The sequence below is a fragment of the Scleropages formosus genome, chromosome 2 (assembly GCF_900964775.1).
Source record: "Scleropages formosus chromosome 2, fSclFor1.1, whole genome shotgun sequence".
Lineage (NCBI taxonomy): Eukaryota > Metazoa > Chordata > Actinopteri > Osteoglossiformes > Osteoglossidae > Scleropages > Scleropages formosus.
Window position 1 is genome coordinate 1,772,608 of NC_041807.1, and position 26,080 is coordinate 1,798,687.

A 26,080-nucleotide genomic window follows, 5' to 3' on the forward strand; every position below is an offset into this window, starting at 1 on the left:
ATAATTCATCATCGATAGGTAAGGAGTTGATTAATATTGGGCTGATCATCGCTTTCTACTATGCGGTATAATTGCAGGACATTTTATTGACGTTTGCAAGACAGTTGTTAAATAAGTGTTTTGTATTTTTTTGTCAGACTTGAAATGTGCAAACCTTTGTTTGCAGACTTGGAACTGAGGGAATCATGTATGAACTAGGAATGTCAAGGAATTTAGTACCGCAGTACTTGAAAAAAAACATACACACGTCCTCTGTGTAACTGGTTGCTCAGACATGAACATAAACACAGTCCTACTGTGATCTGGTTGGGAAAAGCGTTCCAAAAAGTGTAGCTAATACACACAGGCGCATACCACCAAATACAAGAACGAACATTTCACACGGATAAAAAGACTAATAAATACTATTGCGATTACAAAGCGCTCGTGGGGAAATGACGCACTTGCGCCATCTGGTGGGCAGTATAATTTGTTACGTGTCACTACACTGTATTTTTAATGCACCTTAAGTGTAATTTTTTTTTCCTGATTTTCCCCCATCAAAGTTATGCGCCTCGGTCGCCTGTCGATCCGTGATGACCGTGACAAGACGGCTCACGTGTTTCTTCTGCAACAGCTCAAGTGACACCGGTCAAGCAGAACAGGAAAGAGCCGCGGAGCCCACGCCGAAACCACAGGTCGGCCACTAGGGGGCAGTGTAGCGCTTGTATCAATTTGAATGGGGCGCATAGGGAATAACGAGCGTCACACATGTAATACAGCAGGAAAAAACGTTTCGTTTAATCCAACGTCTTTTGGTACATGAGCAGGGGTGTGGGGCCAGGAAAATACATACAAAGTATTTGTCATTTGTAAATAAAACGGTAAAAAACACACATACGCTGTCTCAAGCCACTTGTTGCGAGTAGGGTCGTGGCAAACCGGAGCCTAACCCGGCAACACAGGGCGTGAGGCTGGAGAGGACACACCCAGGACAAGACATCAGTCTGTCGCAAGGCACCCCAAACAGGACTCGAACCCCAGACCCAGCACAGCGTAGGCACAGGCCAAATCCACCGCGCCACCACACCCCCCTCTCCGTAGAAATCAATAACAGGGAAAACATGAGATAACAGCAATATTTGTGTTCTACTCGTACATAAGTGGAAAAAACACACAATCTTATTAAGAAAACATTTGCATATAATAGAACGTGACATCTGCTTGCTTCAGTGAAAAAGGATACAGGTACAGACCTCTGTCAAAAATGATGCACCTGTTTTGGAGAAAATGCATAGTGGACAGTGTAACATTTCGCTGTATCTACAAACCTCATTATTTGGGTCTTGACTTTAACAATGAAAAATTGAACACAAGATCCCTAAACTAAACATCTGTAAATGCACGGCCGCTTATCGTAAGTGGTTTGGCACCTCAGACCTGTGACCACGAGTAGCCATGAGAGGTGACGCCGACTCCCGAGTGTGTCCACGCGCTGGATCACACCACTTGCCATAGAGTGAGAATACAGTAAGGGAAAGTGCTGTTGGTAACTCTCACTACCATATGATGGTAAATTCAAAGTTCTGCTTTTAAGAGGAAAAAAGCTGCACCTTTAAAGCAATTCCCTCATTAATGGGAGCGAACGACCATCGCGCGCACTGAACAAACTGCGTCTGAGTCCATTAGTGCGCAGGGTCTACGTTTCTGCGTTACCTGAAGGCTCTTGGTTCAGACCCCACCTCCTACTGCTGCTGCTGCACTGCCCGTGGGCAATGTACTTAGGTTTGATTATTCCAGTAAAATACCCAGGTGTATGAAGGGGTCAGCTGTGTTCATTGCTCTGGATAAGAGCATCAACTAAGTAATTAATAGTAGTACAGTACTCTTTATCATTGGCAATTTTTACTACCAGCCAGACAGGTTTAGAAAATACACATGGCTTTTAATGTTAGACTTTTGGCACTGAAAGTAATTCTAAACGAAGGTTAAAGTATTTCAACCGCGTGGGTACAAGGGCTCTTAACCGTGATGCTCTGCATTTCACCAGCATGTCACCATCCGGTCAAAAATGCCGTTGCTCATCGCACGGTCACCCGCATACTGGGTCTGCGAGACCGGTCTGCATGCTTGACATTGCGGAGAAGCTCTAAGTTCAGCTAGAAGGTCTCGCACGCTGCAGGTGTTTGAAAGTTAGTCCATGAAATTAATAAGTGCAAGAAAATCACAGGTAGTATGCCTGTCAGTTAAGACTTGAGGAGCATGCCAGACATGCTCTATGCTCTAATTTGAGCCAATAAGATTCCTTCTATGTGACTGACAGACAGTCTGTGCTGCACCTCTGTGTGGCCACAGGAGCGACTTTTCATTCTTCAGAAGAACGGGGAGCTCATAGTGTTGCTGCTGCAGGACTTCAGTGCTCAGTGTCTCAGACGTAGATGCCCTCTGGATTGAAGCCGAGCAGCGGGGGGCTCTGTGGATGTCGCAGGTTCCCAGGCAGCTGTCGGGAGGTCGCCGGACACTTCAGGGAGCCGGACTGGGGGGCAACATCTGGGGAACCCTCGCAAGAGGCAGAAAAGAGATGTGGGGAGAAAATGTAAAGTCTGCCGAGATATTACGCAATAAGATGCATCGCAACCCATTTTTTTTATTCAAAGTTAGACGAACAACGTGCAAAAGTGCAGCACTGGAGACGAGCCGGGTGTTAAAACGCTAATTAACGGGGGAATTGTGAGGGGATTCCGTCACCCAGGCTCACCACAGCGAGTGTCAGCAGTGACAGCATTTCAGGAGGGTATGGGCCGAGTGGGGGGGTGTCCAAGATATACGGGAGCAAAAAAGAGAAGACGGAGCAAATATGCACATTGGACATAAACCCTTCATAATGGCGGCCAATGAGAGTGAGGGAGGAGTTGGTGTAAGAGCTGCAGTTCTCTATGCAGACTCTTAGTCTGTGTCTCCACACCTGTGGATCTGTGGACAACGGGGAGCCCATGAGAGTGGAGGATGAGAGGAGGGGCAGCGTGCTGAGCAGGCCACACTGCTTGTCTCTACACCCTACTGAGAGCCATTTATAGTGAAGGGGTGAAAGGTGACAAGGAGCACAAACCTACACCACTGGTAACAAACATAGTTCAGCATCACTGAGTTTGTTATTTACATTTTTTAGCAGATGCTTTTCTCCAAAGCGACTTCCAATGAACTCTATGCGGTGTTACCAGCCCACACACCTTATCCACCATGGTGACTTACACTGCTAGATACACTACTTACACTGGGTCACTCATCCATACATCAGTAGAACACACTCTTTCTGTCACTCATACACACACTATGGGGAACCCCAACAGCATGTCTTTGGACTGTGGGAGGAAACCCATGCAAACTCCACATAGACTGAGCAGGGATCAAACCCACATTCTTTTGCACCAGCCAGGCTGGCACTGTGAGACAGTAGTGCTACTCGCTCTGCCAAGCACATTATCTGTACTTATGGGTGAAGAGCTCAGTTGTGAACATTTATTCATTTAACTGACACTTTTCTTCAAAGCCACTTGCAATTATTTATCCCCTTTGCTGCAGTGACCGCGTTTTCAGAGCACGACTTTGCATAAAAAGTCTTGCTCAGAAAGCATGTGTGCATTGACAGAAAATTTTAATCACCTTCTCAACCAAGATGGAGGTTTTAAAAAATTTAATAGCTTTCACTGGCTGTCAATCTCCATCACGCAGTTCCACCTGAGCGTGAGGAGGGATCGGCCTGCTGGGAAGCACAGGGGTGCCACGCTCTGCCATGCGGTCAGCTCCGATTGCAATAACATCTCTGCAAAAGTGACTTTTCCACACATGTTGGACTGGAACAGAGTCCAATTTGGTATTTATTCCAAATCCAGGGCTGGGCGGCACAGTGGCAAAGTGAGTAGTGCTGCTGTCTCACAGCACCTTGGTGGTATGAGAAGACATGGGTTTGATCCCTGCCCAGTCTGTATGGAGTGTGCATGTTCTCCCAGTATCTGTGTGGGTTTCCTCCCACCCTCCAAAGACATGCTGCTCAGGTTCACCCATAGTATGTGTGTTTCACTGATGTAGGGATGAGTGGCCCAGTGTAAGTAGTGTATCTAGCAGTGTAAGTCACCACGGTGAATAAGGTGTGGGGGCTGGTAACACTGCATAGAGTTCATTGGAAGCTGCTTTGGAGAAAAGTGTCTGCTAAATAAATAAATGTAAATATAGGAGGACAGAAAGTGGGAGATGTGAGTCAAACTGCATTACACAGTAGCGGTGGAGAGTTTTATAACAGTTTGGCTCAGGCAGACTTGATTTACAATTTTGTTATAAAAGGGTTTGACTTTTTTTTGTGCTTTATATTATTTAGGTTTATTCGTTCAGGTGATGCTTTTCTCCAAAGCAACTTACAATGTTAAGGTTACAGTTACATTACAAGTTATTTACCCATTTATACAACTGGGTAATTTTACTGAAGTAATTTCAAGTTCAAGTTCAAGTTTTATTTGTCATATACACAATCATACTTGGTACAACGTGTAGTGAAATGCTTTTCCGACTGTCCGTAATACAGACTAATAGTAGAGATAATAAAAATAAGGCAATACAAATAAAATAGAAATTAGAAACATACTACAGAAATATGAAGATTACATAATGATGAAAATAGGATAAAATAAAGAAAGTTAGATAAAAATACACATACACTTTTGGAACCCCTTGTCCCATACAGGGTCACAGGGAACTGGAGCCTAACCCGGCAACACAGGGCATAAGGCCAGAGGGGGAGGAGACACACCCAGGATGGGACGTCAGTCCGTCGCAAGGCACCCCAAGCGGGACTCGAACCCCAGACCCACCGGAGAGCAGGACTGTGGTCCAACCCACTGCGCCACCGCACCCCCTTACAGATAAAAAAAAAATATTGTGGTAAAATAAAAATATAGTGGTCTACACATGTGGAATAACAGAAATATAATAAAAATGTATTAGAAATATACAGCAAAATAGAATGTATTCAAGGAGAGAAAAATGCTATATATATGTGGAATTCAATATTAAAGGTTAAATAAAAAAGTGCAATGTGTGGGGGAAAAGAAAGCTGTACCATGTAGGGTAAGTACATTGCTCAAGGGTACTACAGGAGGAGGGGGGGGGGAATCAAACCTGTGGCTTTTGGATCCAGAGGCAGTACATCTAACCACTACACTACCAACTGTCCCATATTATTATATGTTATCCATTATGCACTTGGGGGGCACTGTGGCACAGTGGGTTTGACCCAGTCCTGCTCTCTGGTGAGTCTGGGGTTTGAGTCCTGCTTGGGATGCCCTGGGATGCCCTGTGATGTACTGGTGGCCTGTCCTGGGTGTGTCCCCTCTCCCTCCAGCCTTGTGCCCTGTGTTGCTGGGTTAAGCTCTAATTTGCCATGACCCTGCTTGGGACAAGTGGTTTCAGACTATGTGTATATATATATAATGCACTTTTACACCAGAAGCAAATTAAGTGTGATACCCATCTGGAACACAAAAGCAAACCACGAAAGGTCAGTTCTTGTGGAGAGACTCCATCTGCTGATGCATGGACACTCCTCAGTTCTCTGGACTGACCTGTGTCCAGCTGGACGTGGATGGAAGTCTCCTCAGTCGGCAGCACGGTGACCTTGGTGCCTGTCTGCTGGATGAACTGTTGAAGGTTGACCTGCCGCAGCTCCTTGGTCAGCTGTTCCAGCTCCTCCTCCTTCTCCTGCAGGGAGGTGTGCAAGCGCTTATTTAACTATTCTCAGTGAAAGTGACCCACTCTGTCATTGCTGTAAGATAAAAGGGTAGATAACAGAACAATACTACACCAGCAATACAGCTGCAGTGGGAATGACCATCTGAGTGTGAAACCAAATACAATACTATATGGTGGTAATCACTATATTCCATTGTCTAGTAACCCACCTGATATGAAGACATGCGGTTACTAAAGGATGTATAATCCACTGTTTTGCCTGCATTGGCTCTAGACTAAATACATTCCTCCCTTCCTTCATCCCAGCCTTCACAGAAACCTCCTTCTCCGTACTCTCTGTTGTGACGCCTGTGTTTTCTTGCAGACCAGAATGGTTCTCCAAGGCCCTGCTCACACCCTTCCCTCCTGCACATCCTTCTCTCCATACTCTATGCAGGCAGGTCCATAGAACATGCCACAAGTGTCAGTGTCTCACCCTTTAAATAAAACATCTATCTTTTTTCATGAGCCATCCTTCTCCTCTGACGATCCTCTTAAGCAGTACTGCAGTGACGCATTGATTCTCCCCGTTTTCATCTTTGTACAAAGACGTTTCTGACAGTTGTTTGCTGCTCCTCAAATGGCTGTGAAGTGCAGGTATGGCTCACCTGTAACCTCCGACTGGAGTGCCCCAGTGACCTCTCCACGGCTCTGCAGCTGCATTCCAGTCTGGCACTTTGTTGGGTCTGCGCATCCAGTTCTGTCTTCAACTTCAGCACCCTGGCATGAACCTCTTCCTCTTTCACCCTTTGCACTTCCTGCGTCTCCTGTTGCATTCGCTCCACCTCCATGCCGGCCTCCATGCTTTGGATGTGGGTAAAATAGCCGCTCAGCTTTGCCTCGCAGTCATAGATCCGACGCAACAGATCCTGTAGCTGCTCCTTCAGCTGTCTCTCGTTTTCTTGCTCGATCTGCAGCTCGTTCTCCCAGAACTCCTCCTCATCGATCTCTGCATCGTTCCTCCGCACCTTCTGCTCCAAGATCCGGATCTCTTCCTGCAACCTGACCGCCCCACCTACCCCGGTGGTGACTCCGGCACCACGTGCTGCCCAGGCACGTAGCTCCGTTTCACAGCCCCCGATCCTCCGCTCCAGGAGTTGGAGCTTTTCCTTCTGCAGCTGCACCAGATGGGCCAGTTCACCGGCTGGACCTGCCCTCACCCCGGGCACTGCGGCAATGCTGTTACTGTGGTGTAGGGCTCGATGTTTGGCCTCTAGTTCCCGTGGCCTCCCGAAGATATCCAGAAAGCTCTTGGCCCCGCCGGTGAGGGTGAGTGACTTGCGCTTCGGCTCCTTGCGCCTAAGGGAACGGTCTCCAAGGGGATGGAGCTTTGCCAAGGGTGGGAGGCTCTGGCGATACAGGGTGCGCTCAGGGATGCGCACGCGGCCATCAGAAACAAGGCGCTCACTCGGTGAAGATCCTGTATGATGAAGGATGAGTTGCACGTCGCCGGCATGTTGGCCCCACCGATTTAGTGAGATCACTGGACTCTCAAAGGGAGCTAGGGGCCGCTCGGTCCCCTGCCACTTCTCTGTCAGGGTGTACCTCCCAGTGCGGCCTGTGAACAATACATGCCACATCAGAGCTATGAAGACCACATTCAAGAAATGCGTTTAAAAAAACTCATTACATATCATTGTTGTATCTTTGACTACTACGTACACGTTGACCTCAAAAGTTAGAATGTAGAGATCCAACATCTACAGGCGCTTGGTTTTGGGTGGAATGATCTCCCTCAGTTCCTCAGAACTCCCAGGGGGTCTGTTTTGAACCCCCTTCTCTCCGGATCTCTTAACTGCTCCTCCATAAACTTACCTTACAGCATTTATCATGATCACTTCTGTATTTCCTAGCAGTTGTACAGGTAGCTACTTGTGCGCTGGAATAAGCAGTAGAACTGGACAAACTGATTGTGTCACGAGAATCACGTGTCTGGATCAGTACCTCTATTGGCTGGTCTCAGTTGTATCTCTTGGGAGAAAACTGTCTGCTAAATGAATAAATGTGAATGTTTCAGAATGGACGAACAGAGAATTATGTGGAACTGAACATCGCAGTGAATGTCCCTGCACATGCCTCAGATATTCATCCATGCTTGAAGAACATTACTGTTCGGCCACAGGCCAGCGCTGCTGATCGGACAAGATCTACTCATTTTTGGAAGAATAGGACAGCCCTCTGGAAACGGTTACTGTGGCTTTTGTTTTGTCCAGTATCGATCTTATTTCCTTGGTTGGGTCTTTGTGGATAAAATATATATGGTGTTCTAGTAAACAGCTCTAGTCCTTACCCTCAGCAGATGCTCACTCACCTATGGCTTGAGCGAGGGCTATCACCACCTCTTGGCAGGTTGTGGCCTCAGTGACCCCACAGACGACACGCTGGACACCATCCACCCACACTTTCAGCTCCATGCTGTGGCCCTTCATTCCTCCATGTCAAATGAGGGGAAGCTCCTGGAGTCCAGCTGACATGCTTGAGAAGGAAGAAGAGGGGTCAGGCAGTGTACATGTGCTTGTTCGGTTTTCAGGCTGTGGGAATAGATGGCCAACAAACCGAGCTGGTCTCGGTTTGTATCCGTCTCTTGCTAACTGATGCATCCAAGTGGTGTTGTTGGTTCACCAAAAAAAGGGTGAAAAGAAAAGCAGAAACAGAAACAGTGGCAGGGCAATGACAGGTAACCTTTGTGGTGTAAAAAAACAACAATATTTTGAATGTAGTCACGATCCTGCCTCACCCTGCTTGTCCCAAGATGTACCTCTCTCCAGATTTCCCTAAAAAATATATACAGTTGACCCTTGGACAGCACGGGTCTGAACTGTGCGGGTCCGCTTACCCGCGGATTTTTTTCTGTATTATGAATATGACTGTAATACTGTATGCCATGAACATTTTATAACGATCCGTTCATTAGTGTGTAAGTTAGGCTACCGTGAAGCAATCGTATTGCTGCGTCTTCGTTATCAAGACTGGGGAAAACTTTCTTTTTTGCATCAGTCTATGTTATATACGCATGAATCGTTATACTTGTATATAAATATGAATTTCTTTTTCAGATTATCTTTTCATTTTTGATGTCTAGTGTTAGTAATACGTATAACATCTACAGTGTTTTGTATGATGTAAAACAGTACCGATGTTGGTAACGACAGATAGACAGACGATTCCTCTTGTAAACGGACGATGTAAACCTACGGTATCGATAAATACAGTAGACTAACGTAAATGTATTTTCTCAATAACATGTTCTTTTCTCTACCTTACTTTATTGTAAGAATGGCGTATATGATACATATAACATACAAAATATGTGTTAGTCGACTGTTTATGTTATTGGTAAGGCTTCCGTTCAATAGTAGGCTCTTAGTAGTTAAGTTTTTGGGGAGTCAGAAGTTATACGCGGAATTTCGACCGCGCTGAGGGTCAGCGCCCCTGACCCCCACGTTGTTCAAGGGTCAACTGTATATAACATAGACTGATGTAAAAAAGAGAGTCTTCCCTCTGTTAAGTCTATGGTTTTACATATCAGTTGCCCCAGACTTCTCCATCACACCAAGGGAATTCTATAAACTACATTTACCTTTACATTTATTCATTTAGCAGATGCTTTTGTCCAAACCGACGTACATTCTCAGCAAAAAGTACAATTTATGTATTACATTGAGAGAAGGAGACACAGCTGCAGACATGAAAGTCTCAAGCAAACCTAGTTTGTTCCCTGCCACTTGCTGCACCGAGGTTCATCGTTCGAGTAGGTGCATAAGACACAGGATAGACAAATCCTGATACCCACACCAATTTTTTTTTATTTTAATTTTTTTTTTATCAAATATTATAAGATACACAAATGAGCAGTACAATACCAGAGTAATGGCTGAATAAAGGGTGTATCTGGGGATGCTTCTGGAGTTACGATGCGTGAACAGTGAAACCATAGATGAGCTGGAGAGATCTTGGGGCGAAGTGGATCTGGAAAAGGTGGGTTTTCAGACCCTTCTTGAAAATAGACAGTTTCCACAGTTCAGAGTGACAGGGGAAGGTCATTCCACCACAACGGATCCAGAACCGAGAACCTTCGAGCTTTGCCTTTCGTGCGCGGGACCACCAAGCGAGCAGAAGTAGATGAGCGAAGGGGCCTGGCTGGGGTGTACCGGTTGATTAAGTCTTGTAAATAGCTGGGAGCAGTTCTATTGATGCATTTGTACACAGTAACCAGGGTTTTGAATTTGATTCGGGCAGCTATAGGAAGCCAGTGCAGAGAGATGAGTAGAGGAGATACATGGGAGCACTTTGGCAAATCAAACACAACTCGTGCAGCAGCATTCTGTAAAAGCTGCAGAGGTTTGATGGCATTAGCAGGAAGGCCACACAGAAGAGAGGTGCAGCATCCAGATGGGAAGTCACCATGGCCTGGACAAGTAGTTGGGCGGAGTCAGTAATGAGGTAGGGACGGATCCTACGAATATTATGCAGGATGTATCTGCAGGACTGTGTTGTGACTTCAATATGTTGAGAGAATGACAGACTCACATCAATCGTTACTCCCAGACTCTTAGCAAAGGAGCTAGGGGAAATGAGTGAGTTGTCCAGTTTGATTGAGAGGTTGTGACAGGAGGACAGGCCAGGTGGGAGGTAAAGAGTCTCCGTTTTGGAGATGTTGAGTTGGAGGTATTTTGCAGATACCAAGTGATAACACTGGATTTTCTCATCTGACTTACCTAAAGGGTACTGAGATTCTCCTGTATTTATACCCACAGCCGATGCCTGACTTCCTGCAAGATGGCAGGTGGCTGTTGGATCTGGAGGCCCGCATCTATGCAGATGCAGTCATACGTCATAACAGTGGGTGGGGCATCAGTTGCGGAGCCCCACAGAGTCTCTGGGTTTAAGCTGCCTCAAAATACCCATAGTGGAATGTTATGGCATGTTTCATTTGTCTGTTGCATGAGGGAGAAACCCCAAGACACATGACATAAATAATGCTGCGAAGAGAAACTGCCCAGAGAGGTGGTAATTGATAGTTGCAGGGAAGGGGCGCCGATGGCTCCCGTGCTGACATCCGAGCTGCTATTTTTGGGCCCTGCTAAAGAATCACGGGCAAGGTGTGAACAGTTGGCTATTGTGGTGGAATCCAGGCAGGGACTGGGGTACCAGCTGGCCATCATGCTGTTTCCTGCCCGCCTCCACAGCACATATCCCCGAGGAGCAGGAATGTGCTGCCAAGACGTAGGCCTGGGCCACAGCCTGCTGAGATTGTGCTGCGACTGTGCTGATTATATCTCATTAAACAATAGAATGGTGTCCAACTGAATGCAGCAGACATTTCCTTCATTTTATATGGAAAATAATGGAAATAATTACTTGTCCAGCTCCATGGAATCCATTACTTGCGCACACTTAGTACTTTATTAACGGTAATCTTTGCTTGTGAACTCGGCTAGCGCTTGGACAGTCGGCCTGTGCTACTATAAACAAGAGGCCCAGTAAAATGGGTTGAGCACAAGTCGACTGCTTTTGCTTCTATGGAGTCGAGCTGGCTATGGATGGAGCGAGAAGCTCCTCTCTATATCTTCATCACTCCGGCTATGGTAGAATATTTCAGGTCACACACACACACACACACACACATTTTCAGAACCGCTTGTCCCATACGGGGTCACGGGGAACCGGAGCCTACCCGGCAACACAGGGCGTAAGGCCAGAGGGGGAAGGGGACACACCCAGGACGGGACGCCAGTCCGCCGCAAGGCACCCCAAGCGGGACTCGAACCCCAGACCCACTGGAGAGCAGGACTGCGGTCCAACCCACTGCACCACCGCACCCCCCTATTTCAGGCCATTTTACCTAAATTCATTCATTCATTCATTAAATGTTACACATTTCACCATCACCAAGAAGTGAATGGCACCATTAACAGTGTTTGGACAAACAGATTTTATTTCATTGCACTGCCTGCATTTTCATCATAAACCTATACATTAACAAAGATGTACCACCTGTGTTCCACCCACTGAACAGCATACAAACGCATGTTTGTAAACCCACCATGGCCTTCTTTTACCCCATCCTGAAGCCGATTTTCCCAACTACTGATTAGGATTTATGTTTTCGTTTTTAATTAGACCTAGAAAACTATGAGCGAGAGAAATTATCCTGAATGGTGAGTCACCCAACTTTCCATAAAGCAGGAACTGTGAGACTCAGTTAGTCATACCAATGAGTGAGCACGGTGGCACAGTGAGTAGTGCTGCTGTCTCTCAGTACCTGGGTGGTGTGAGAGGATGTGGATTCGATCCCTACTCAGTCTATGTGGAGTTTGGATGTTCTCCCCCTGTCTGCATGGGTTTCCTCCCACAGCCCAAAGACATGCTGTTCAGTTTCCCCCATAGTGTTTGAGTGACGGAGAGAGTGTGTGTCTTCCACTGATGTATGGATGAGTGACCCATTGTAAGTAGTGTATCTAGCAGTGTGAATCACCTTGGTGAATAATTGTGTGGGCTGATAACACTACATAGCATCCATTGTAAGTCGCTTTGGAGAAAAGCATCTGTTAAATAAATAAATGTAAATGTAATACCGAAGCAGTGTCTGTTCAGGTGTTGTCCTAAGGAGCTATTCGTTCCAGATCCCCATCCTTTGTCAGTTATGTTTGCAATGTCTCTGTGATGCTTAGCAGTGTAGTAGCAGAGATAAACCCCACGGAATCAAATCTTTCATAGTGAATAAATTGCCATTAAATAATAATCTTTTTCATTGTGCATTATTTCTCCAAAAGCTCTGCTTCAAGACTCTGCCATTCAGGTAGACTTCCTTCTGCAGTTTTTGACTGGATATGTGATATTCTCTCTAAATGTAAATGAATCAGAAATTTCCAGGTGTGTTAGGTGCCACCCTCTAATAACAATTACACACCAGCACTTCCAGTCATTTCTTGATAACTACCTATTGTTCATGTGAACTCTGAGTGTCACATTTATTCATTTACCAGATGCTTTTCTCCAAAGGGACTTCCAAGGAACACCATGTAGTATTTAGCCCACACTTTCCCACTCAAAGTCACTTACGATGCTAGACAGACTACCGACAGCAAATCACTCATCTATACACCAGAGAAACACTCTCCCTCACACACACGATGGCCAATTCAGAGTCTCCAGCTCACTTGAACAAATTTTTTTGGGAAGAAACCAGAGCACCCAGAGGAAACCCCCACAAACACAGGGAGAACATGAAAACTCCCAACAGACTGAGTGGGGATCGAAGCCACGTCTTCTCACCCATCCAGGTGCTATTTGCTGCATCACTGTGTCTTTTAAAGCTGCCTTCATATAAAGTGACTTTATCAGCCGTCAAGCTATTGGCCCTTTTATCGAATTGTGCTGAAGTGATTGGGGTTAAGTAGCCAATGCCCCCTATACAGTAATCGTGTAGGATGCTTGTGTCTTACCGCAGATGTAGGCTGCACTAAGGGTTATTGATGTTTGATTTTGCTTCTAGGCGACTGTTTTCCAGTAGCAGACCCAAAGGCATCTTCAATGGTGTTGATCTTTATTGCTGACTATTCAGTCAGTGAAATGCTCCAGTTCAATCGGTTTTCTTCTCGAGATTATTGATTGCTCACTCATTGAGTGTAATTAAATGGCTTCACTTAATAACTTAATGTCTCCAATCAAGTAATTATGAGCTTAGTGGCTGCATTAAAAAAATCTGCAGAATAAGGTAATTCCTTTGACATAAATACCAGTGCAACTGATTGGCAGCAGAGTAAAGTGTGATTTTTGTGGTGGTACAGAAACATAGTGTTGCTGTCCTCTCTCTGCCAGGGCAACAGAAGACTATGAAGGGCAAAGAACGGATGATAGCTGGAGGTCACTCTTTTAGAGGGTTTTGGAGTGTTGGACCGTAAACATAGAACCCCTTGCCTCTGAAGTATTTTGGGGAAAGTAAAAGCAAGATCATGGCCCAGATACTGGCAGGAAAAGTACACTGTCTTGAGGTGTTAGTTTGGGTGAGCTGGTCGGTTGTCCCATGATGTCCGACTACTGCAACATTAAAAAATGTGAAGTTACTGGGTTCTCAAGAACATTGTTCTCCTTCAAATAGTCATACCCTGAAATATGCTTATTCAAATTTATGAGGAGTTTCATTCAATACCCCTAGTCTGACCTAAGAGGCATTTCTCTGCCTCTATGCATGTGCCACAAGGACTGAGCAGTAGAAGACCAGAGTCACGAAGCAATCATCTTTGCAGTGATAATTTGGCTCATGCTGCATTAAGTTAAAGTTATTGGACAAACCTGTATCCAGCTTGCTTCACCTGCTTTTTCATGGCATCTGCTTGAAGTGTCCAAACAATTCCAACTTGTTTGGTGAGTATGGACTTGTTTTTACTGCTTTCCATCAATTTCTTTTGTTTTTACTGGTCTACTTTTTTTTTTGCATGAAAGGTTGAATTAATATGTAGAGCATTATACAAATGTGGGGAGTGTGGTGGTGCAGTGGGTTTGACCTGTGCCTACTCTCTAGTGGGTTTGGGGTTTGAATCCTGCTTGGGTTGCCTTGCAATGCACTGGTGTCCCCTCTGGGGTGTGTCCCCTCCAGCCTCGTGCCCTGTGTTGCCGGGTTAGGCTCTGGCTTGCCGTGACCCCACTGGGGCAAGTGGTTTCATTCTGCATGTTATACAGATGCTCCTCAACTTATGATTTTTTGACTTTACAATGGTGCGCTAGTAATAGATATTCAGTAGAAACCGTACTTCAAATTTAGATTTTTTCCCCCAGGCAAGCAATATGTGGTACGATACTCTCTTGTGATGCTAGGCAGCGGCAGCGACCTGCATCTCCCAGTCTGTCATGCGGTCGCTAGCGTATACAACCGATACTCAGTGTCCTGTGTTTCCAGCATTTTTTTGCATATCCCCCATATCTAAGTTGTGATTTCTGCATCCCTCATGTGTATGAAACACTCATCCGTGTCTCCTGCTACTGGTGAAAAAAAGAGAAGAGGAAGGCAGTTACTCTTGAGACTCTATTTAGTATGTTTATATCTGTAGTATTTATTGTTATATTGTAATATCTTCTTTTTTTACTGTTTGTTTTTTTTTAGTAATTACTGCACTGTCTTGTGCTGTTTTGCACACATCTCATACATGTACATTTTATGTAGTCTTGTGTAAGTAGCTTTGTGTTGTTTCTGTGTAGCACCAGGGTCCTGGAGGAACATTGTTTCGTTTCACTGCACACTGTACCAGCCCAATATGGTTGAAATGGCAATAAAGCCACTTTGACTTTGATGAAGGCGGCAAGTCCGTGATGGCCATTGCACATGAACTTGGACTTTCACAATCAACGATCTCGACCATCTTAATGGATAAGAAGCGATGATGTTCGGTAGGTTAGGTGTATTAAATGCATTTTTGGCTTACGATGAGTTTATTGGAACGTAACCCCCTCATAAGTCAGGGACCATCTGTATGTATTATGGCTGCTCATACAGGACACCTGGTAACATAGCGGCTAGGATTACTGCCTTTGGCTCCATAGGTTGTAGGTTGGATCCCCACCTCCAGTTGTAGTACCCTTGAGAAAGGTACTTACCCTTAGTTACTCCACTAAAATGACCCCCCTTCTATAAATGGGTAGCTAATTATAACCTCATCACTATAAGTTGTTTTGGAAAAATGCATCAGATAAATGTATTTTTTGTAAGTTTGCTAAGTGTATCGCATCTTATAGCCATGAAAGAGCTGAAGAAGCGCAGATCCAGAGTCGTACAATATTACGGAGTAATTAATGAAGAGAAACTGCCTTTTTGTGCTATGATAACTAATCTTAACTACTGAAAGAATTATGTCCAATTTTATGGGATTTGGTAATATTTTAACCAAAATGGGTTTCAGTGTTGGAGCACTGGAATGTAATCAATTTTTACCATTGAACTAATGGTAATTATGTCTAATTCGAGAGAATTAAACTTACAAAGGGTTTTCCAGGAAGGCATAATGTGGAAGGTGGTGGGGGCTGTATAATTTTCCTCTGCTGGCCTGAATGGAAGCTTTGTTATAATTCTTCTTAATTTTTATATCAGTATTTTTTTAACCTGCTTTCGTTGAAGACTTCAAGAGCTGTGGTGCGTGCGTTTTGTTGTTTTAACATTTGCAGCCTCTTGGAAAACCGAAAGGAAGGCATGCTCTTTAGTATAAAGTGGATGTTTTTCCAGCCTGCATAGATGCTGTTTTTCTCTGTAGCTGTTTATAATTTAATGGCCTATATGTCTACTTACGCTTGTCTGATTAAAGAGGACCTGAATGAAAACACCAACCACTCTTGACTGCGGCAGCTGCTAATGAAAGGCTTGATGAGCGAAGGAACCTGCGTAATAAATAATTAGATGTCATCATCTTCATAGTAACATGAAGAAGCTCTCTCATTTTTACATTTTGCAACAGAACTGTAAAGGGTCAAAACCAGACCCTTGCAAAAAAAAGAAAAAGAAAAAGAAAAAAAAAAACCTTCCCATAATGACAGCATTGCCCACAATTACCTCAAGTCGGGGAAAAAACTTAAAAGCCGTTTAACACGTCTCATAACACCCGCAGAAACATAAAATACATTCTCTGAAGGAATGAAGACAATTATATGTTTCCTGGACTAACTGGATTGCTCAAAATGCAGAAGCAAAGGAAAAAAAAAACGAAATAACAGGATCCTGGATGATACTTTGATGTTCTACATGCTTGCGTTTCTTCACTTCAGATTCGGTCAGTGGAATATTTACCACGCCGTTCTCCTCAAAACAAAAACCCCACCTGAGAGGCGAGGTTCCCGACCTCCCGTTTGGACACAAACAGGAAACCCATTTCCAGCTGAGCAGGAAGAGGTGGCTGGGAGCAGCCTTGTCCTCTACCGCTCCTTGTCCGCAAGACCCAGGGAACATGAAAACGACAAGAAATACACTTCAATTACTAAGCTTATTATTTACTATCAGCTTCAATATGAAATGGAGCTGTGCTGACTGAAGGGTGAGCGCATCACCGAACACCAGAGGCCAGACCGGGTTGTGTAATGTTACACCAAATTCCTAACTACTGTGTCTGCAGAAAATATGACTCGCCAGACTGGAAACACACTCGTTCCTCACATAACACGCGACTTAATTTGTTCTGGGAAATCGTTCTCTTAGGCAAATTCCTGCTGCGACAACGCCAAATTATCTTTATTTCTTTGGGGGAAAAAAATAACCACTGCCACGATAGAGAATGTCAGCTATATTCAAAATAAAGGGTATTTTTATGTGCGATGGACACCAACCTATTTTATAATATTCTTAATTAAAACTATTCCTTGCTTGTCTTATTGATAATTGCGAGAGCAATGCAAGGCCACGCAAGTCAGAATATATCCAGGGAGCACAGGATGCGTGGCAGGGTACACCTTGATCCGGAGACATTCTCCTTATTGGGCTCACGGGTTTTCGTCATATTTCAAACATGGTTTGGATGCCAGCTGAGGAAACAGCTGCGGAGCTTTTCTCCTCTGGGGGTAAGTCTGTTAGTAACAGCGGTCTCTTTTACTGTATTTTTATCTCATTCATACCTCATTGTGTTTCTGAGAAAGCTGCTGCTTTATTATCCTATTTTAAAGGGTATTTTAAACTTTGCTGAACCGCTTCACCCGTATTCTGTTTTTTTCATGAAAACACTAATGGGCTCGTTTTCTGCATCAGGTGTGAAGAATAAAGTGTTTTAGCTGGTTTTTAAACTCTGCCTTTTACTCTTTTTAAACTGGAGGGGGGTGGGCTGCTGCAACCACCAACCAAGGTGAATGCAGTGTTTCTGACGTAAAAAACAGCACTGCAAACACACTCGTGAGAGCAAATGCACGGAACCATAAAAGAAAGTCTGGTTTTAAACTTTTGTTTTCTTTAAAAACAATCATTTTTATTGCTCACATTTTTTTATGGTTGCTTCCCTCATTCGGCTGTGCTGTAACAGTGTATAAGGTAGCCTGAAATGTGACTGATCTGTTCCTTTTGTACATGTATGTGTGCGTGTGTGTCTTTGTGTGCACTTGTACATATAATGAACATGTTTACGGAAAATACATTGTAATTACTCATAAGTTCAGTGAAAATGTGAAACAGAAAACACTGACATATACTATACAGTCCTGTACTGTATGCAATAGCAATAACAGTAATACATAAGAGGACATATGTGAACTGAGAAAGGGGGAGATACACGAGAAGGTATTTAGGCATACACCTAAATACACCGCTACCCCCCAACCAGACCGCTTCGCTCGTCTACTTCTGCTCACTTGGTGGCCCTCCGCACGAAAGCTAAAGCGCGGAGGTTCTTGGTTCTGGCTCCGTTCTGGTGGAATGATCTCCCCCCTCTCGCTCAGAACTGCCGAAACTGTCTACATTCAAAAAGAGGGTCAACAGCTTCAAATTCCTCGGGGTCACCTTCACTGCCAAATTCACATGGACTGAGCACCATCGACCATCAAAAAGGCCCATCAACGCCTCCACTTCCTCAGGCGTCTGAAGAAAGCCAGGATGTCCACTACAGTCCTCACAACTTTCTACAGGTGTGCTGTGGAGTCCGTCCTCAGGGTGTATTACATTCTGGGGTGGCAGCTGTTCCGTACAGGACAAAAAAGCCCTACAGAGGGTGGTCAAAAGAGCTCAGGAAATCATCGGCACACAGCTACCAGCAGTTGAGGACACCTACATCACACGCTGCTTCAGAAAGACGATGCGCATCATGAGAGAACCATGGTCACCCCACACGGGCACTTTTCTCTTCCCTACCATCTGCAAAACGGCTTAGGTCAATTCGAACCCGCACAGCAAAAATATTTTGTAGGAATGTGATCAGGATTTGTCTATCCTGCTTTTTATGCACCTACTTGAGCGATGAAGATGAACAAATTTACTTAAGCATCACGTCTGCAACTATGTCTCTTTCTCTCGTAATGTAATGCACAAATTTTATTTCCTTGGAGATGTATGCTGCTTTGTAGAGAACACACCCACAGGGCGAAACCGATTGTCCCAAGTGGGGTCGCAGCGAACCGGCACCTAGCCTGGTGGCACAGGGTGCGGGGCTGGGGATGGGACGGTACACACACCCAGGGTGGGACGCCAGTCCAACGTAGGGCACCCCAAGCAAGGCTCGAACCCCAGACCCATCAGAGAGCAGAGCCCGGTCAAACCCGCTGCACCACCACGCCCCCCTGCTTTGTAGAAAAGCATCTGCTAAATGAATAAATATAAATGTAAATTTCTGGCAAGATGTGACCTCAGTGTATTCACTGTGTTATCCATATGCAGAAATCCATATTTTTAAACTTTTTTCTTACGGTTTTTCTTTTCCCAAGTAAAGGTAAAGGTGCCCAGGTAAAGCTTAGACCTGATAAGACAAACTAAAACTAAACTGGGGAATTGACACAGGATATACATTTAATACATTTATCGGTGCTGGAGGTAAGTAGAGGACTGTTCCATAATATATGCTTTAGCGCCTCTTCTTTATTTATGTGTGTACAATTTATAGTAAGAAAAATAGTATGGGAATTAGGGATTTTAGATGAATGATGTTATAGAATGTGTGGGACCAGCCAGAATGCTACATTATAAACAGAGAAATGGTTTACGGAGATCATGGTGTTTGTATATGGACAAGGGTGATTACGATAGCAGTTCAAGTAGGACAGATGTTTTGTGACTCAAGACCCAAGTATGACTCACAGAAAAAGGATATAATGTTAGGGGAAAAAATTCGTAATTTATACAGTCAAAACTGTTTTACTGACTATTAATGAATAATGATGTACAGCATCTGTCCTGTGGCAATTTGTTTAACAATAACATCTATTGACTGGGGTCTTGCGGCTTCTTTAGGACTTCACAAAAATTTTAAATCTGTTACCTTCAGGTTACATCTTGTCTCAAAGATTTCCAGAATTTGTATGACAGTTATAAAAAAGTGATTACTAATTCAGCTTTGAACTTATTTTAAGTCTTCCCTTTTCTCCAGGGACATTAAATAATGTTGGGGAATCTGAAAGTGGCAACCCTTAATGGCCCTTCCGGAACATTTTCAGCAATGCCATTTCTTTTAATGTTATATTTCATAACTGAAAAAAGCAGGGGTGCACATTTTCTAGGTTTCCATCTCCAGCTGCACCACACCTATCCTTGCAGTCTTCCAAGAGGTAGGGGACATTGTCCCCAAGTTGTCCTATTTGGATGAGCCAACCACATTAGTTACATGGCTATAGCTGGAAGACTAAGCTGACAGTGTGATTGAGAGCCAGGATTCTGTAGGCCTTTCTGCTCTGTACATCTGCAGTACTATGCTGCCATCATCTCTGACCCCATCACCTTGAAGACAGGATACAGGAACTATACTGGGCTTTAGAAGAGGAAGCATTAACCCCTGTATGAGCGCATCATCCTATCATTTAAACCAGACTGCTCTGCGGAATGAGCGGAAGGAATATCATAGAATGTAAGTATGCATTTGGGATTGTGACGCAAGCTCCCTCACCTACAGTAGCTCCATTACCCTCACCCACCATCACGTGCGCATTTGTGTGCCAAGTTCAGAGCTGCTAGTTGAACCAAAGAGCTGGCATGTATCGGGACGCCTCCGTTCATAAAGTCAACAGAGTGCCAGGCTCACTGGAAAAGCTTAGTGTGCTCTGGCCATATGACACATTGGAGCTCTGGGGTTCTGTTCTGGAAAGCAGTCCTCGAGCAACATGCTGCTATGGTTTTACTGGCAAATCAAGCTCTTCTCCCAGGAGTGCCAGTATCTCTGCCATTTTAATACTTTTCAAACTGCCATTAACTGCTGCAGGATGAGGAGTTAGGGAATATCAAGCGTCAGGGTGATGTTACACTTTCAGATGAAATTGAGGTGAAAAATGAAGAGACAAAGAGCCAGCCGCTGAAATTAACCCTTCACAGGGACTTGTCTTAGCTTTGTTAATGCTCTTACAGAATGGAACTGGAAATGACACGAAGAACTTCATACTACCTTTAATTGGGTAAGATACAGTGCGTTACAGGGCCGAGACAGAGAAAAATTCAGTTTCACATGACTGAAAAAAGCATAACTAGTCCTCTACCGTTCGGATTAACAAAGGCTGAAGAGTACGGCTCAACTATGATGGCAAATTGGTAAAGAGCATTGCCAGCGTACACAAGAACTTTGCCACAACCAGGTTTGAAAACGCCCTCCAGTAGGGCCACACTCACAAACTCACTCTCTCTCCATCCAGAAGGACAACACCCCCAGGCCTCACTCTCTCTGTCCCTTCGTAAGAAAATACACACAACAGCAGATCATGCACGGTGAGACTGTAGGCAAAGCAGAAACAGGGCTGTGAGCTCATCTTAATCTAATCAGCTCTGAAGACTGATTAAATGCCAGATCTTTCTGGCTTGAGTGCCACAAGCAGCCATGTGCTGTCCTGGCCTAAATCTTACTGTGAAGGAAAGACATCTTGTTCATGCCTGCATCAGGCAGCGGGCCTCAGGAGTTTCCCCTTCTGTTGCTAGTTTGTGAAATACTTGTAGCATCATCTGAGAACATAGTTAATGCAAACATACAGCTCTGTTGGCCTTGTCCAACATCACATACACAATCAGTGCAGAGCACAGTCTTGCAGTAAGACCATCTCCATTGGGCAAGAGCAGTTCTTCTCACTGCATTGACTATTGAAAAGACTTAACAGCAAACATTATTCTGAGAATAGACCTGGGGTGCGGGGCTTTGCCTTAGGACCTACGGAGCTCTGACGTATTAGTGATAAAACGTAGGCTTTGGTGAACATCAGAGAAGGTTGGAGTCTTCAACCTTAACGCACACTTTAAAAATAAAAAAATCGCTGTTCCAGCAGTTTTCGGTGGTTTGGGAACTACTACTGTCTTCAGGAAAATAAAAAATGTTCTACATCTAAACATTCCCAAAATCTGTCTACTAGTCACTGACAGTGATCTTGAGGCAGTCCTGGCAGACACTGAGCGCAAGGCAGTGCACAGAATGGGACACCACTATACCATACTTTTTTATATTAATGTACCGCACTCTGTGGTAACCAAGAATACTTTGAGAATCATGATCCCAGTTTCTTGACAAATTGAAAATGTTACTATAAGAAATAATGAAGCATGTGGCTGTACTGAGTGCTAATGCTCTGTTGCATGCCTGTCTATCCTTTAGAGAACTTGGACACTGGTGTGACATTGTGGTCAGTCTCTGAGGAGAAATCCCCCCCGGCACAGAGAAATTGTACATATAACACTGACAAAAGTCATTAACCTTCAGCTTATGGCAAATAAAGCCTATGTGTTTTTTCACTACGCAGGAAAGCCCACTCAACCAACGGAAATGCTGACGTCTGGCAACATGTTTACCAAAGTGTGCTGGATGAACACTGACTAAACTGAATGACTCCAATGCTCCAGGATTGCAAGTGTGTTTTAAGCTCTTCATCTGAAGAAGAAGAAGAAGAAGCTGGTCCAGTCTGCAGGGATTCAACATGACACCAAACAGGTGTTAGATGACTCTTCTGCACTATACAGACATTCATACCAGTAGTCCTGGACACCAGGTGTGTGTGTATATATATAATGCTCTTTTACACTGACAAATAGTAGACCATGGTAAATTTTTTACTTTTCTTTCTAGCCTGTAACTTTTATTTAACAAGGGCTGTTTTGTTCTGAGATAAATAAAAAGGGTTAAAAGAATTGTTAACAACAGATAAGATATGATAAGCACGCCAAGGCGGCGGGGAAGGGGGCGGAGCCCGAGGTAAGACAGCTGCAGCTGGGACCGATTGCTGTCTCTCTTTCTTCCCCCGGACCCACCAGTGAAGAGAGAGAGAGAGAGAAAAACCCAGAGAAACCCCGACTGACATAGACCCTGTTCCCGAGCCCAATCACGCCCGTACCCTGGTTCCCGAGCCCCCGGACGACGCAGCCGTCCCCGTAACACTGCCCCGACTCATCTGTTCCCGGTCCTCCCCACCTTTTGTCTTCTCCCCTGCACTTCTGTAAATAAACACCAGTGATAACCGCGCACCTACCTGGGTCCGCCTCCGTCTGTTGCAGTTACTTTGTCATTTTATGCAGTAAAGTGAAATTTTGTGTGGTGACCCTCAGAACTGCAGCAGAAAAAACACTCATACTGATAATACACACACACACATTTTCTGAACCGCTTGTCCTATACGGGGTTGCGGGGAACCTGAGCCTACCCGGCAACTCAGGGCGTAAGGCCGGAGAGGGAGGGGACACACCCAGGACGGGACGCCAGTCCGTCGCAAGGCACCCCAAGCGGGACTCGAACCCCAGACCCACTGGAAAGCAGGACCCAGTCCAACCCACTGCGCCACAGCACCCCCATATTGATAATAAATAAACAGAAATAAATAAATCGAAATAATTACAAAACAAACAAACCAGAATTAGATTAGAACTTTGGAGTCCTCAGTCCTTAGCAGCTTTCCTGTTGCCCCATAGTGTTTCCATGTCAAGCTGGAATTTGAAGCACTTCCTCGTGGGCTACATGTAGTTACTTGAACTTCAGCACTTTATTCTTAAACATAATTGGACACAGAGCTCTGGTGAGAGAGGTGTCTTCAGATAGATTGAGTGTACTTAATCTAGGTGAAGGGTCCCAGGTGGCACAGGTGAAAGCATGGTGTAGAACAGCAAGACACCGCTTTAATCACAGGTGGTTGAGTGCATGTCAAACCTACAGCAAACTACAGTAGCCAGAGGGTCACTTATGCCACACACCAAGCACTGGGCATAATGTGAGACACAGGTGAAAGTAGCACAGCTTGAGAAAGACAAGTTAATGCACCCAAAAAACAAAGGCCGTTTGCCAGCACTATCAATGCTCACTGTACTCGACGGGCTATCGAAAGCTTTGCCCTTGCATCCGTTTCCATGGGGACTGATAGCATCAAGAATGCACATTCCATAGTGGTGAGGTGCTCGAGACAAAAGGACCGCTAACTCTTACTGGTTGCAGATGGCTGCTTGATGGTCACACCTTGTGAGAAATGACTTAGTTTGAACACAACAGGAGATCTTAGTCGCTTCGAGACTCCTCATCTTCAAAGCGTTACTTTTGTTTTGAAAAGTAGACTTTAAAATGATTCATGATTTTTTTTTTTTAAATTTAAATTAAAAATTAGAGCTGCAAATACTCAAAGCCAATAATTTTTAGGGTGTAACTTCAATGCAGCCAACACTCAAACTGTGACACAGTACATGGAAAGACAACGCATGTGCCGTGCGACCACGTTTCTGTCAAAGAGAATATTAACCTTTGAATACTTCGCCCAAGGAATTTTACTGTGGTACACAATAAACTTCACCATGATTTACCCGTTTATACAGCAGTGCGTTCTAACAGTATCCATTCAATGTAAGCACCTTGAGCAGGGTCTGCAGCAGGAGAGGAATTAGAACCAGGATACTTCAGACTGCAAGGCACCCACCTTAACCACTACGCCACCTGCTGCTGAATGCTAAACGTAGACCCAAGGAGGCTGCACCACATGTGGGTGTGGGGCTAGAGCACAGGTACCTCTCGGGGACAGAATCGTGTGTTTTTGCTGGGATGATGCACACTCCGTGGCTCACGTGACACCTGGCAGTGGATGTTTTCACGTTCTTACATCAGCCTTGGATTTACCACTGAAAACATGACCTTCTTCCTTCCACAGCGCTTCTTTCAAACACGAAGAATAACCAAGTAGAAGGAACTGGTAGGGATGCCCCCTACTTTTCTAGGAAGGGCCTGCTTAGTGCAGCATGAGTAAATCAAAGCTGCCCAGGCCTGTGTTGAATCTCCAGCAGTTTTTGTAGAACTTGAGCGGAGCGATCGTATCCGGCGTCACTGCGCTGTGGTCACGTCACGGGAGACCCGCGGCGCGAGGATGCGGTAGAAACGCGGGGTGCGCGCGCGAGCCCGGACGAGCGCTCTTTTTTTTGAATGTGGGCTAGAGAGACAACAGCACGTGGCAGAGGTGATCGGAGGTGATCGGATGTGACGAGGGGGCAAAAAGTGAGCGCAGCAGCCAGAGCAGCGCAGTGTTTGCTGTAAATTAACACACGCACACAAAATTTACCACCAAAACAACACTCAACCACACGCGCACACACCTCAGCAATCACACTGCACGCGCTCTCCAAGTTCCATCAAATCTCCGCACGAATAGTGATCGACGCGATCGTGTAAAACTCAAGAATAGAGGAAAAAAAAAAAAGACAGGGACGTCGTAGTATATTTCTAACGTAAATGCACAGCTGTGATGACTAAATTTCACACACAGATCCCGGCCGAGCAGTGAAGTTAAGAGCAGGTCGTACTGTGGACACTCAATAGTTCGAGTCCAATAAAATCGAAGCGCGCAAGAGACGATCCAGGGCGGTTCAATTTACTTCACTTAATTCAGTTAATCGGAGACGTGTCCGTGTATGGAAGCAACACGGACGGTCCGATCATCAATCAATGTTATAATAGAAGCAGACGGATGCAGGGAAATTGGAATATTTGCCATCTTTTTACGCTGCATTGATGATTGAAGAACATTTGCGGACACAGATTTCTCCACAAATATAAACTGCAGTCGCTAAAAACTATATAATATATATATATATACATACTTTTATCTGGCAAAAATGACTCTCGGGCTCGTTCCGGCAATGGAAATTTTTACTGTAAAAGTGCTGAGACGCTCTCGCCTTTGTTACAAAAAAAAAAAACAGAAAAGAAAAGAAAGAAAGAAAGAAAGAAAGAAAGAAAGAAAGAAAGAAAGAAAAGAGTCCAACTCAGTGCTTTGACACATGATGTGTCAGTCTTACCTGCTCGTTCGCAGCGCAAAACCGACGAGGAGCGCAGAAGATGCGCCGGGACGGGTGGCACAAGGTCGCCGATGCCGCCCGCCCTCACTGAACACTGAACACACAGTCGCACCACACACACACACACACACTCTCTCGCTCTCTCTCTCTCTCTCTCTCTCTCTCTCTCACATACACACACACGCTCACGTGTGCTGCAGTCCGTACTGTACATCCGACACTCGGCTTTCCCTGCCCGTTAAGCACATTGTAACGGAACAGGGACGGCGCAAGGCATCATGGGCTCTTTTAAAGCGCCTCTGCGCGTTCCCAGGTTCGCTGCCGAACCGCATTCTGTACGATTCCTCGCTACTGTATTAAGGAAAATAAGTTGGCACTGAACACCAGTCAGAAAACAAAATGCATTTCAGCCATATTGTAGGC

General features: G+C 44.9%; 1 protein-coding gene across 2 annotated transcripts; it reads right to left on the reverse strand.

Moving 5' to 3' along the window:
- Nucleotides 1-803: 803 nt before the first annotated feature.
- Nucleotides 804-25,713, reverse strand: LOC114909869 (ras association domain-containing protein 8-like). Of its 2 annotated transcripts, none has more exons than XM_029249837.1 (5): nucleotides 25,658-25,713; nucleotides 8,072-8,235; nucleotides 6,369-7,318; nucleotides 5,595-5,730; nucleotides 804-2,529 (listed from the first exon to the last, which is right to left on the reverse strand). In XM_029249837.1, the coding sequence occupies exons 2-5, from the start codon at nucleotides 8,187-8,189 to the stop codon at nucleotides 2,408-2,410; spliced, it is 1,326 nt and encodes a 441-aa protein (XP_029105670.1). In that variant the 5' UTR covers nucleotides 8,190-8,235; nucleotides 25,658-25,713; the 3' UTR covers nucleotides 804-2,407. The 2 variants fall into 2 exon arrangements, with proteins under 2 accessions (XP_029105670.1, XP_029105669.1); XM_029249836.1 differs by having other exon boundaries at nucleotides 804-2,539.
- Nucleotides 25,714-26,080: the final 367 nt, after the last annotated feature.